Source organism: Fusarium odoratissimum, assembly GCF_000260195.1.
Source record: "Fusarium odoratissimum NRRL 54006 unplaced genomic scaffold supercont1.54, whole genome shotgun sequence".
Classification (NCBI taxonomy): Eukaryota; Fungi; Ascomycota; class Sordariomycetes; order Hypocreales; family Nectriaceae; genus Fusarium; species Fusarium odoratissimum.
This window is the reverse complement of record NW_022158734.1, coordinates 146973-160465: the sequence shown is the minus strand read 5'-3', so window position 1 is coordinate 160465 and position 13493 is coordinate 146973. Positions and strand designations below refer to the sequence as shown.

At 48.3% G+C, this 13493-nt stretch overlaps 5 protein-coding genes across 5 annotated transcripts; 2 read left to right on the top strand and 3 right to left on the bottom strand.

The window, feature by feature from the left end:
* Positions 1 to 807: 807 nt before the first annotated feature.
* Positions 808 to 3054, top strand: FOIG_15586 (uncharacterized protein). The gene is made up of 3 exons (XM_031216963.1): positions 808 to 1138; positions 1202 to 1790; positions 1842 to 3054. The coding sequence occupies exons 1-3, from the start codon at positions 839 to 841 to the stop codon at positions 2702 to 2704; spliced, it is 1752 nt and encodes a 583-aa protein (XP_031053402.1). The 5' UTR covers positions 808 to 838; the 3' UTR covers positions 2705 to 3054.
* A 593-nt stretch (positions 3055 to 3647) lies between these two features.
* On the top strand, positions 3648 to 4730 carry FOIG_15585 (uncharacterized protein; the record flags this gene model as incomplete). The annotated part of the gene is made up of 1 exon (XM_031216962.1): positions 3648 to 4730. One exon carries the CDS (start codon positions 3648 to 3650, stop codon positions 4728 to 4730), a length of 1083 nt encoding a protein of 360 aa, XP_031053401.1.
* A 293-nt stretch (positions 4731 to 5023) lies between these two features.
* FOIG_15584 (uncharacterized protein) lies at positions 5024 to 6293 on the bottom strand (the record flags this gene model as incomplete). Its single annotated transcript, XM_031216961.1, has 4 exons — positions 6169 to 6293; positions 5570 to 6119; positions 5439 to 5520; positions 5024 to 5386 (listed from the first exon to the last, which is right to left on the bottom strand). Exons 1-4 carry the CDS (start codon positions 6251 to 6253, stop codon positions 5024 to 5026), a joined length of 1080 nt encoding a protein of 359 aa, XP_031053400.1. The 5' UTR covers positions 6254 to 6293.
* Positions 6294 to 7017: 724 nt separating this feature from the next.
* On the bottom strand, positions 7018 to 8342 carry FOIG_15583 (uncharacterized protein; the record flags this gene model as incomplete). Its single annotated transcript, XM_031216960.1, has 2 exons — positions 7018 to 7323; positions 7377 to 8342. The coding sequence occupies 2 exons, from the start codon at positions 8340 to 8342 to the stop codon at positions 7018 to 7020; spliced, it is 1272 nt and encodes a 423-aa protein (XP_031053399.1).
* Positions 8343 to 10362: 2020 nt separating this feature from the next.
* On the bottom strand, positions 10363 to 13182 carry FOIG_15582 (uncharacterized protein; the record flags this gene model as incomplete). Its single annotated transcript, XM_031216959.1, has 1 exon — positions 10363 to 13182. The coding sequence occupies one exon, from the start codon at positions 13180 to 13182 to the stop codon at positions 10363 to 10365; it is 2820 nt and encodes a 939-aa protein (XP_031053398.1).
* Positions 13183 to 13493: the final 311 nt, after the last annotated feature.

Here is a 13493-nt window from a genome sequence, read left to right as displayed (position 1 = left end):
GTTCTGTTGAAATCTACCCCTTAGAGGTTTTACCATTTCGGCTGTAATCTTAAAGTATCCCTGCCTGCACGTGAGACCCCAGCACCTGTTCAACAGCAACCTGTCTGACTATCGGCCATCAAGGATCTATTCCTGGTCATGTTAAAAAAAGAACTAGTATTTCCTCTGAGCCCAATAAAGAAGCATAGCGATCTGAATGAATTACAATGTGAAGCCGCACACTCGCGGGCAACATGTAATATATTGCGATAGGAGCATGCAGTTGGATAGCCCAGAGTGTCTGTTCCATATAACGTAGCCTCCAGTATATCGCCTCCAAAAGGGCCTCGCAAGAGCTAAGAGATGCCCAAATAAGCCGCCCATCTTGAAGTTTTCATCTATGGGCTTCGTGGCGGGATGCCCACTAGGCTTGATTACAAGCTTGGTCAGATATCAGGATGTATAGCGTGCCTATGTAAAAATATATTAGTCTGTTCTTTGGTCTTTAACAACAATGTTAGAAGATGCATCAATGTATCGTGGTATTTTAACAGATCCGCGGGCACCGAACCTAGCCGACAGTGCCCCAACGTTTGAAGGTCAGTGCTACATAACCACTTGCCGGCCATAAGTTTAAACTTTAGGCTGTTGACTCGGGCAATTGGGAAATGATACTGAAAGTCAATGAATTAACGCCACCACTGTAAAATCGTTTTGACGGCCGTTTACTCCCCATTAGCCTCGTTATACGCCCGCTCGTTGTTGAATGGTAATTACATATAAAAGATATCTCATATCCAACGGCTACATCGACCAAATCTTAGTCCTTAACTTTTATTCTTCGACCTTGGAATTAAAAATGCGCTTAAATATCGCGTTGCTATTTAATGTTGCTGGGGCCGTCGCAACAACGAATAGGCCACGACCGTTCTCACTCCCGTCAAGCAACGCTTCAGGCCGAGCTGCCGCAATTGAAAAGACGCGTCAAGGTTTCCAGTACGGAAAAGATGATACCCTCATCGGTGTTAACCCATGGCCCTCGGGACCACTCGGAAAAAAGGCCGTCAAGGCGCACTACAGTGCTTTTGAAGCAGCTGAGGCACCTGTCTACAAGCATGTTGAAGAGGATGCTGCCCACGCCCAAGCGTCCCTAAACGGGGTAAGTCATAAGCATACGTCCGGGAATGTTGACCATTGCCCTTGCTAATTCTTCAATATCAAGACCCTCCACTTAGACTCTTTCGAAGATTATCTGAAGCTATACGATGGCCAGTGGCAGAACAGCGTTCCAGACGGGCTCGCTGAAGGAGTCCTTCGCAATGCCAAGTCCGATCTGTCGTTTTCAATGGAGCGCCTCTCAGTACACCCTGAAAGTCTACGACGAGTCAGACCAGATGAGCGTGTAGCACTGCGCGTCGAAGACAAGCTTACACGGAAGATCACGACAAAGACACAGCGTTCTCTCCAGAAAGCAGGGCGTTTATTTATCGTCGATCATAGCAGTCTGGCGAATCTGACTTTGACAAAAGGCCGCTATGCTGGTGCTTGTGAGGCGCTGTTCTTCATTCACCCTACTACAGGGGAATTCTTACCACTAGCTATTCGTCCCAACAACGGCTCACCTTTGATCTACACTCCTCTCGATGAAGAAAACGACTGGATTCTAGCTAAGATACTACTTAACATGAATGATGTCTGGCATAATCAGTGGTATCACCTCGCCGCAGCTCACATCTCTTCCGACCTCATCTACATGTCAGCTACCCGGTCATTCAGTGACATGCACCCAGTCTGGGGTCTGGTCCGTCGCTGTAAGTTTGACTCAAGCTCGCTCAAATAGCAGAACTGATCGCATCGTGTAGTGGGCGTCAACTCTTTCGCATACCGGGTGGGAGCTAGCACATCCCTCGTCAACCCCGGCGGCGACATCGAAAAGAACTTTGCTTGGAATGGTGACCAAGCAATCAAGTACAGTAAACAGGTTTGGCATTCCGAGTGCGCCCCCTGGCAGGCGAATTATCTCGAAACAAAGCTCAAGCGACGGGGTTTGATAAACTGCGATTACGGTCCTGAGCTGGAGTCATTCCCATATTACGAGGATGCATCCGTCATTTTAGATGCTCTGCGAACGTTTATCACAGCGTATATTGACGCATATTACCCTTCGGACGATGCCATCGCCGCGGATAATGAGCTCCTCGCTTGGTTCAACGAAGCAGTCAACGTCGCCTCTATCGTTGACTTTCCGGACTCCATCACTACCAAATCGGAATTGGTCGCTGTTCTCTCCCACCACGCGTATCTCATCTCAATTCTTCATGGATCGCTAAATAGCAATAGTCTTGTGCATTACAGTGCCGTTTTGCCGATGCACCCGCTGTCACTATATCAACCGCTGCCAAAGGACAAGGGCATCTCTAGTCTCGTGTCATTTCTTCCAGACCTAGAAGCCTCGATACAGCAGATCGCGCTCGTCACCGCGTTCAACCAAGCACAGATGGCTGGCACCACCGATTCGTTACTTTTTCTTTTCGACGAACCTGAGTTCCATTCCCGCATCAACAAGGAGGCACGCGCAGCTGCCAAAGTGTATTCAGCTACTTTATCGAAGTTCAGTGAGGACGTCAAAGCGAGGAAACTTGATGGTAATAGTTATAGCCAAGGAATGCCGTTTGTGTGGAATGTCTTTGATCCGAGTACGGCACCCGGAATTCTTGCCGCCTAGAATACTTTCATCACGGACCGGGCGACGCTACGTTACAACCCCATCATCAGCCCCAAGTGCATACCCTTTTATGCTATCTTTTGCTTCAATTAACTTTGGATTACCCGTGAGGAAGCACATAATGCTGAAGGAGCAATTGGGATTTAGAACTACTAGACTATTATGTTACTGTCACGCCATTCAAGAGAAGAGAACTTGCTGAGGTTGTGAATAGATAGGGCTGGCGAGCTGTATTTCGGCCTCGAAATAAGCGGGGTTCCACTCAGTATCGGTAGAGTCCGAGCTTCTAAGCGCTGCCAAGATGCCGTTCAAGACTTGAGGCACTAGTAGGCAAATAGGACTGATGAGCCCCATGCTTATGTCTACATGGGGTGAAGTACGAGTATTCCGCAGGAAACAGGATCTAAGCTTAAAAGTCTCTTTTTGAGGGAATCCATGCTTACTCTGTGAATCTCAATGACACCTTAATGGTAGGTAGTTTTCAGCTTCAACAGAATAGTGGATTCACCCCTGTCTTTATTACTCAGATATGCACATAGATGGATCTAACGACCTTGCGCGGCATAATCAGAATAAGGCACTAAAGAACTGCAGAGTCGGCAAGCCCGAATGCAGCATTATACCCGCAGCTGGCCTTTTTTTTTCAGATACTGACGATCTAGGTGTAAGCCTCGCTGAATTGCACAGCCCGCTCCGGATAAAATGGTTCTTTCTGTAAGCTGACAGCATACAGCCGCAGAAGGCTTCCTATTATGTGTAGCTATTATCAACATATTATCGTATTTTACTGCAACTCTGCACTGATGGTAACGCTTCTTAAGAATATATAAAGTTACGAGAACCTCGCCCTTAAACCCACGATCAAGTTCACACTCAAGTCCAGATAACCCTGCATCAAGACCCAAAACAATACACCTTCTTAAATACTTTTCCCATTATTAATATGGCTCTAAAACTCTCTCACTTAGCCTTAATAGCTTTGGCTTTAGTTTCTTCCGCTCCTCTTGCCGTTTCGCAGAACACACCAAATGAGAACCTCGTCCTAGCTGATTGCGGCATCGGTCTCGGCGAGAATGGCGGCTCAACCTCCCGCGAGGCCATCTACTACAACGGCGACGTCTGGACTGGCCAAGGAGAGAACACCTACAAGCCAACCATGATGGTCAACATACCATGGTCTGGCCATTATCCTTGGACGCAGCCAGGCGGGCTTGGGTTCACTCTACCGAATGGCGACGAGTTTGCTGTGCTTATTGACGTAAGCGTCAAGGACCCCAACAAAGCGGGAATAGCTCACCATTCTTTCGAACCTAAGCATGACCTGACATGCTACTCGTACCACCGCGACAGAGTGTTCCAGTTAGCCGATGGCAAATGGTGCTCAAGCGCGTATGTCTGTAACCACCAGCAAGGTGGTGTTTACAACAGCCCTAACGACGCGAAGCCCGATCCTCCGAAGCCTAAGCCCCAAGAGTTGGAGATTCATGGCTCCGTGAACAAGGACACGGTCGAAATCTACAACATTCCAGCCAGCAAAATCATGAACACAGCCAGAAAGGCCTTCCTCAAGGATAGTTATATGTGTGACACTACCAAACAGGCCATCAACGGCAAGTGTACTATCAGTTGGAAATGCCAGGGTGATCCGGCTACCGATGCTCTCGAAAAGATGACCAAAGTTTTCGACGAATTGGCGACCAATAAGGATTTTTCGACGGAGCGAGAGGTAGTGACAGATGTCTGCAGGCATCCCGATACGCGACCGGGCCATGAAGGCCAGTGCCGACTGTACGAGCAGAAGGTTGATAAGTACTACAAGATGCCTGGCAGCATGGACCTTACCATGCGCAACAAGGCGAGGCCTGAAACAGGCGAAAATTCCAGCGTACATGGGACTCTGGAGTATCAAATTGAGTGCGAGACTACTGCGTGGGATTGTTTCTTTTGTAATAGTGCTGGAATTATCCTGAGTGCCCAATGGCCTTGGATTGGTGCTCCTGTACTAATTGAATGCCTTAGGTGTTAGATTTAGCTGGAATAGAATTAATCCATCATCTGACAAATGCATTGCGAGACCGTGGATATCGAACTTGAAATATTCACCAGTCAGTGATGTTGATTTTGGCTCGTTAGGCACGGTCTGTGACATGGCTGGACTCTTTAAGAATGTTGCATCAACAAGATTGTCCTTCTTCTTTTGTTTATACGGGCTTACTGCATATATCTGAATAACTGTTAATTCCAAACCTTGCCCTGCAAGGGGCCCACTACTCATCCAGCCAACATCAACTAGCCATGCAACCACAGGTCCTGCACTTATCATGAAACTGTCACAAGCTGTAAAACCATAAAGGCCTGAATGCCAGTTGCTATAAGACCAACAAAGCTGGACCACTCCGTCGGAGCTGCGAGATAAAGTGGCGGTGCTATAACCGTGCAGACCAGCGCTAGCAACATCGGTGGCACCCAAGTGCGCTTCCGCAATCGAGGATCTGCCTTTAAAGGGATGCCTGAGATGATCAAAGTAAACCCCTGCGTGATGCAGCTTTGCATGAGAAACCAGAAATCTGCGTCTTTTGTAGTTCCCGGTGAGTGGTCTGAGTAGTTGTAGGCAAGAGCAAAGGTCCAGACATTAGACAATGTTGTTCCCACGAATGTCAGCCAGAGTATTGTATTGAATGTCTGTTAGGTTGAAGTGAGCTTATATCCAAAACTGATTCCAAGATATACGTACACCGGACTGCGTTGGAAGACCTGCTTTGGTGTCTTGAGGCGACACTTTCGGTGCCGCTTGGACTTTGCGCGCTATTTCGGGCCTGAACCATGATTTAGCTTGCTTTCTACATGGTTGGATGGATCACTCACCATCTTGCAATCGTTCGAGGAGATTGCGAATGCTGATGGTATAAGTTGAAGGCGCTTTCGAGAAGATCCCATCGCTCGGAGAGCACCAATCGATAATCAGATGCCAGTGCCCCTGCCGCACCTGCATCAAGCAGTGCACTCTCTATATCGGCGGCATATTCTGTGACTCTCTTGAGGTTCCCCAGCGAAGGTTGGTGTATTTCATCCCCTGCTAGGAGATTCTGGGAAAGAAATGAAAAAGCTCTTCCCCAGTAGTAAAGGATATGTCTCTCCTTCAGGTAAAGGCTACTGAACACAAACCGGCCGTTATTGATATCTTGAATCTGAGTTATGATCGTCCGAAGATCCTCCAAGTCGTTCAGAGCCAGTCTCTGCGCAGATATATCGCCTGGGTTGAGGTCACCAGACGAGATTTGCTGGTAGAAATGTTGACAATAGAGAAGAAGAAACTGGTCTAATTTAGAGAGGCTACGCGCTACAGCATATAATTCCTCGTTTGTGAGCGCAGGGCCGTAGTTGCTGTTGATAATTGCTTTCGGTGGTTGGGTTGCTGTTGGCATCAGTGATTAGAATGCAAGGCCGCGATCGGGCGTACATACAAGGGGAGAGCCATCCCACGTTAGCTCGCCTGTGCGGGGCTCGCTGTGAGGTTTCTCCTTGACTGTAGGATGTCGTTGAGGCCATGATTAAAGCGTCTTTGACCCCGCGACTTGATGGATCGATGATGGACTGGATGCCTTGGGCAGGCGAGGAAAGTTAGAGAGGTATTTATTGATTTGAAGTAGTTACTGACAAAGGCGCAGCTTATCGGCGGTGGCGCAGTATATTTATTGGTGGAGGCGCAGCCTAGTAGTATTCTAGGCTATGTACATATCCTGAAGATTTCTGCCCGACTTAGAGGTTTACTTCTGTAGTCCTCCAGCCACAGCATATTAAAAATATAGAATTCTCTCATGGCATATCCACAATGTTAGCACAGTCAATCACAGTCAATGTTAAACACCTGCGTTGAGGTCGGGGTCATCGACGCCCAACGGGGTTGAGCTCACAAATCGCATAGTTGTTCTTCTTTTAAGCTTCAAGCTGCTGCAGCTAGCTGTCTTGATAGACATATGAGTCGTGTACGTATTAAATTGCTGCTTTTGTCTAGCTGGCCGCTGTACTAAGTAACCCTCGACCGGTTTTATGGCAAAAGTTGTGTGTGCAGCCGAAATTTAACCATGTGGGCAGCACCTAGTCAAGCAGTTAATAATCATGGTTATAGTCAAAGAATGCCTTTTATGTAAAATATTTCTGATTCGGTGAAGGCACGTGTGATCCTTGCTGCCTAGCTGACTTTCGTGGCGGACTGGACAGTGCTATGTTACAACTGCATTAACTTGACAAAGAAATCGCAGAGCTATCGATAGATATTTATTGCCTTAATAAGCCTGTTTACAGAATGTCAGTTACTCTGATGGAAGCTTGAAGCTTCTTACATCCCGTTCAAAGTAATCTTTCTGTCGATAGTTGGAAAGAAGAAGATAGGCCCAAGTAGCGAATTCCATAACAATACTCCATAGCCACGAAGACGAGCTTCCAGCGTTCCAGCGAAACATCGTCTCAGCGTGCAGCTTCTTAATGCCATGCCGTCTCAGGGCCTCGTAGGCTTCCATCACGTAAGGGACGCCTGTTGATATCCCCTCGCTAAGTACGTGGCCGAAGAGCACACCGTCTTCAATCGCGATACCGGTACTTTCGCCCTGAGGTGGCATCTATTTATTGATGTTAGGTGATATGACCAGTGTGAAGGGGGTACACTACTTACAGCATGAGCGGCATCCCCTAGAAGAAGCACTCTCCCCTTGCTCCATCTTCCCTCAGGAGGAAGCATATAGACAGGATAGAAGTACCAGTCGCTTTCGTTGATGATCAGCTCTAGACCTTTGATACTGCCTTCCTTAAAGCGAGCAACAATATCCCGCTTAAGTGTGAGTTTGTCTTCCCCCAAAGCCTTCCATCCTTCTCGTGCGTCTTGGTTCTCTGCCATCGGCATGATAGCTAGAGCATAAACCTTCTCCCTCGATGGTTCGAAGTAGGTCATCAGGAACGATCCATGCTGACCTTGGATCATTGTAGAGTCCCGGAGGACTGGCTTCCCACTCGATGTTGTAACACCAATATGCCCAGGAGAATCACAGTTGACGTATCCGTAGGCGATGGCACGGCCAGAATACGTCCTCTTCCGTTCACGGTCCACAACTGTGGTCCGAACGAAAGAGTGTATACCATCGCATCCAAGCAGAATATCACAACTAATAGACTCCTGCGACTTATCAGCATCAAACTGTACGTCAACACGAACTGTTCCCTCGTCATCTCCCTGGTCGTCCAACTGTTGTATGTCGGTGACTCTCGCACCAAAACGCAAGTTGACCCGGTCCTTGGGTAATTCAGCAACGGCATCCGCCATGCACTGCACAAGATGATGCCTCATAACTCTCAGCACATCTGTCCCAGGGAACATCTGGCCCAGCGTCCGACCTGTTCGAAGAGCCACGACGTCGACACCTCGGACCGGGATACCCAGTTTCCGTAATTGTGATCCGACGCCAAGAACATCGAGGTACCGTAGCGCCAAGGGTGTTAGCAGAATCGTTCCTCCGAGTGTTTCGACTTTTGGGCGCAGCTCGAGAATAGTAATGCGAGGCGGAGAGCCTTGGATGGTTCTTTGGGAGAGTGCGAGGGCGGCTGCGAGGCCCGCTGGACCGGCGCCGATAATGATGATTTGCATTATATCGGCCGCGAAGATTTACCGACAGACTGTCAGTCAGTTTTAAATACTCTGATAGAAGAATGATCAAGAAAGTGACACTCCCGGGCAGCAATCTTATAATCGCGGAACGTCGCAAAAGGCGCTAAGTCCTCTGTGGTAATAAGCTCTGGGCCACAAGTCTCAACTGCAAAAGGCACGAGTAAGACACAGAGCACCTCGGAGCAATTGAGACCCGACGGTACCCTCCCCAAGACAAGTTCGCGGCATATTCAGCTCCGACTTCGGGCTCTTATTGGAGTGGCTTCTCGCAGTATACTGAGGGTCTGAAGAAGGATTTGTTATTGCGGCATGGATCCTGACACCGCCGTGCTAGTTGCTCCACAAGTCGTATTGGTCGTGTTGGTCGTGTTGGTCGTACTGGCTGGTGGAGCACAGTTCCATAGAGCTAAGTTCTCTGTGCTAATTTAAGCTCTCAGCCACAAGTCTCAACTGCAAATAACACATCTGGCTCACAACTTAGACATTATACCAAAATGCCTGTCCATAGAGCTCCGAAGACTGCCCCAGGTATAATAGTCAGGTTTCTAAACAGATAAACTAATCCATACTAGGTTTGTGTTCTATAAGGTATAATACTAAGTAAAGTTAAGTATTATATTTCTGAGTAATAGATTTGATATATTAGGCTTAATTAATTTAAAGAAATTTTGTTAATAGCTAATGAGCTAAAATTTATTAAAATATAACTAAATATGTTTTGTATAGTTACGGTTATAAGTGTGATTATACTAGGTGTTTTGCTGTAAGTGAGTAGAAAATATAGGGTACACGTAATATAACCGTGAGGGTCGTAACAGAGGTTAGTTAGGGTAGTTGTGAAAATCCCTGCAACGTGTTAGCTACAAAACCCTCCTAAACCAGACCATAAGGGAGGTCTTACAGCCTAAAACACTAAACCAGGCCATAAAGAGCGTTAAGATGCCTATAGTTCTCTTTAGCGCAGTAGCAGCAATTTAATAATATATTCTGCCTTTAGTGGGATAAGATAACCTAAACTCAGCTAGCGATGCGCCCCAAGAAGCACTGCAGGATTATAACCAGCATAATTCCATAAATGACGGCTCTGGGGTATCCTGCGCTGGTCTCAGTGATGAGGCCGAGACCAAGACCAGTCTAGGAAATTGTTATGGTTGATGCGAGGCTGATAAGACTGAGAGTGCTGATATGTCTGGAGTTCCTGCTTATGGCCTTGTGGTGCTTAGCTTGGAAATGTTCAACTTATGTTGGCTTGTTGGTTGACTTACCTATTTGTGCGAGGCGAAGCCTATCGGGATTCATGATATGCTTCAAGTCTGCTGCCTCCATGCTATGCCCGCTGTGCGCCACGGATATGTCTTCGGATTTGCCCATATTGACAGGTTGTAATCAAAACAGCGTTTCCAAACCAGCTCAATATCAAGCTTGGGTAAGAGTGGTACAAAAGACACGCTATAGAGTCGCATCCGGAGTAAGACAAGCTTTATTTTATTCATATCTTGCACTGCATCTTCACTACCACGTAGCATATCCCCTCGGAATCGAAGCACGGAAATGCGGCACCAAGCCACGTGAGGAGTCGTCCGTGTCTGATAAACCTTCAACCATTGTCCACATTCAAAACTACCCTATCTCTCATCGCCATTTACTGTGAACCGTGACTCGCAAACATTTGATCCCGGAGGATGAATCAGGTTTTCATCACATTAATGAACGGCGCTAAAATGCCTTTTCTGGCCAACTTCCGGTGATCGCAGCTTATTCCCCCACAAACTTCCCCAGAAACCCTTGACAGCGGGAAAAGATCGTACGGTGGAGCACGGGTCGGTATAGGACGGTCCGAATTCTCTACCGCTACCTCGGGTCATCTCCACGTGAGGTTATCAAACACACATGCATCATCATTTCAAATCCAACCCGGCTATCAAATCTATATTTCTATTGAGGTCTTATCAACGGAACACCGAATTCTACTACCACTGTCGTCTCCGAAGAGCAGAAATTAGTTATAAATACGCCATTTTTGACTCTTAATACACTCAGAGCAGTCCCAACAGCCCTTATCACTCCAGCTCAACTTCGTATCACCAAACTGCTGCCACGTAATATCCTTAAGCTGGAAACCTCCAATAGCGCATTTGCCATACTCCTCAGACCAGCCTGACGCTTGACAGTCAGGGTTCGAGTTACAAAGAGCCGCACAACGCTCCTCTGAATCTTGGTTGGGAAACTTGGAAGGTGCCTCGTCCCATTGCCATGGGAAGTAACCCTGATGTTGGCAGACCAAATCGCCGTTGTCAACCTGCTTGATCGAACAAACAGCGTCCTCGCTCGTAATGCTCGGCGTGCAAGTCGCCGTAGGGAGAGCAGTTCTCAGCGACGCAGAGTATGCATCACGATCTTGGTCGTGGCAGAAGCATTTCCAGCAACTTTGGTCACTCCAATCCATATCCTGGTCGTCTCCGTTGCCGGAGGTGAACGCGGAGGTAAAGATAGAGTTGGAGGAGAAGACACACGCTTGTTGGTTCTGATCCCATGCGGAAGACTTGCAGCGGTGGGGCATTTGGTTGCAGATGGCTACACAGTTCTGGTAACTGTTAATGCCCTCTTGCCAGGGGTACTCATTGTCGCTGAGTGTAAAAGTGTTCTTCATAGTTCCCGATTTACTGCAGTCTTGATAATTATGGTTGTTCTGATCGAAGGTGCATCCATCGGATAAAGCAAGGGTGCATTGAGGCATGGCAGACTCGGTGGTTGTTGGGACGTAAGAAGAGATGAAGGTTGTAAGAGGTTCAGTACGTGTTGGGGTTATTGTCGTGTGTTCAACGATATGTTCAGTAGAGCTAGGAGCCTGGCTGGTAGTATCATGCTGAACTGAGCAATCGTTGGAGCAGGACCAGCAGCCCTGGGAACTCCATGGTAGAATGTAATCATGGCCGTCCAAAGCCTGTGCTTCCTGGAATGCGCTGCTCGTCATGGCGACATTGGTAAAGATGCACCGTCCCCGCCCGGCATCGTGAGCTGAGGCAGCACAGCCGTCCAGCTGATAACAGATAGTCGCACACTGTTCCGAGTTTGTCTGCATAGTGGCCTTATCGAAATCATTGTTGGCATAAGGCTGGAGATCAACAGCGCCGAGGTTACCGATCTTCTCACAGACAAGGTTTGAAGATGGTGAGCTTTGGAGATGGCAGTTGGGACAAAGAGTAGGGGTGGAGGGAGACACTGATGTAGTCATAATTTCTGGAAGAGAGGTGGTTGAAGGTGCGAAGGTCGAAGTCTCAATATCCGCTGGGTTCTTGATATCACAATCCTGACACTCGAAGCAATCGAAATCATTCCACATCAGAGAATACTGCTGATTCAGATCAATACCAACGACGCCCAGTCTGTCACCAAGCATCCAGCAGCTAGTCTCCCCGCCCAAGTTATACAACGCAAAGGCCTTGCAAGCAGATCCTTCTTGCTTGCAAAGGAGGGCACAGTCAGCGATGGAGTTTTGTCGAGGGTTGCTCGACTTTGTGCGACCCCATGTACCTTGCTTTGCCTTTCCAAAGGCCCAACAGGCTCTGGGGGCGGTAGGACGATCATTGTCAGACAGTTGTGGAATTCCTGTCAGGGACACGGTCTGGGTTACTTCTGGCTGCACAGGCTTGCAGTATCCAGGTGGAGGGGCTCCAACGGGGCAGACTCGCGAGCCAGTTGGTAAAGAGCTTTCTGTCGAGGGGGAAATGTCACTTGTGGTTGACGGATGCAGGGCACTCGTGGTTGGGTTCAGGGTGAGAGTCGGAATATCGCTCTCTGATGTTGTTCGCGGGTTCTGTGTAGTAGGCTCAGAGGCAGTCGATTCGCCAGCCGCGCTTGTAGGTTCTTTGGTCTGAGCTCCATCAGAACCGTGGGTTACAGTATCACTACCGATGAAAGACTCGGTTGATGGATGGAAAGTCTCGGTATCAGAACCCATGGAAAGACCAGTTGTCGGGTGTGCAATCTCCGAAGTGACGGCATCAGTTCCAGTGGAAGACTTGGTTTGTGTCGATGGGCTGTTGGTGCTCTCGTTACTGTTTGGCGCATTGGATGTCGTAGATCCTACCGGCAACCCACTCGTAGTAGCAACATCATTTCCATCAGCATAGTCAATCGATATATCGTTGATCGTCTGAGGAGTGACCTGGTTAGACATAAAGATCGAGTCGACGTAAATAGCCGCAACTCCACCAATCGGGCAATTGACCGACACTGAAAAGGCACCCTGCGTGTTGGGAACATCGGTTTGCTCAAGAACAGTATTCCAGTCGATAGCTGTTCCAATACTAAGGATTGTCGATGTATAGAATTGATGGCCGGCGATAGAAGCGCTTAGGGTGCAGACATTGATCTGGCTGGCAGTAACCACAGCATAAAAGAAGCGAACAGTGTACTTCTTCTTGATGTCGAGGGAGTCAAGCTGTTGAGAAATGCTGACGATGTTTCCAATGGCTCGCTTACGTCCGGGAGGGCTGTTAGCAGCTTGCAGCTCGACACAACCCGTCTCTTTGCTGCCATCGCCAGTATAACCCTTGTTCTCGACAATTTGACCCTGGCCTTCGACGGTGTAGTTGGGGATGTTGCTTGGGTTGGTGGGGTCTCTGAGGGCGAAATTTCCGTTACCAATCACGTTCTTGACAACGAGGGGTCCCTTTGTCTCCGAAGTGGTCGGGCCAGCTGTCGTTACTGTTGCTTCGGTATGACTGGTCGCACCATGGGGCTTGCATGGGCCTGCCAGGGCAACATTAAAGTTACACAAGATAGCCAGGCCCGTCAAAGCGAAAGCAGAACGCATGGCGAAGGATTAACGAGTGTAGTGGCCAAGGGAGGCGCTGAGAGGGTTAGGTAAAGCAGCAGAACGACCCGGGCAGCGGCATATCGACTGTTTATGAAGATACCAGCTGCGGAATGCGGTGACCTCGGCCCCTAATTCAGTAGGAAAATTTCCCAAGAGAGCGGTCGAGACCTTTATTTCTACGCTATGAGACTATTTACTTAAAATCAACGGGTCCGCCAAATCGGTGATAACTAGTGAACGCCTCGTCCTCCGCTCTGAAAGGGAAATATTTCCGCTTTTGCGGGACGAAAATGGTTAGGAGGCCCATT

Bases quoted from the DNA above. Each gene is read 5' to 3' on its own strand.
- FOIG_15586 (XM_031216963.1), top strand. From the start codon at position 839: ATGCGCTTAAATATCGCGTTGCTATTTAATGTTGCTGGGGCCGTCGCA. The intron at 1,139-1,201 runs GTAAGTCATAAG...TTCAATATCAAG, and splicing joins CCCAAGCGTCCCTAAACGGG to ACCCTCCACTTAGACTCTTT. The intron at 1,791-1,841 runs GTAAGTTTGACT...CGCATCGTGTAG, and splicing joins CTGGGGTCTGGTCCGTCGCT to TGGGCGTCAACTCTTTCGCA.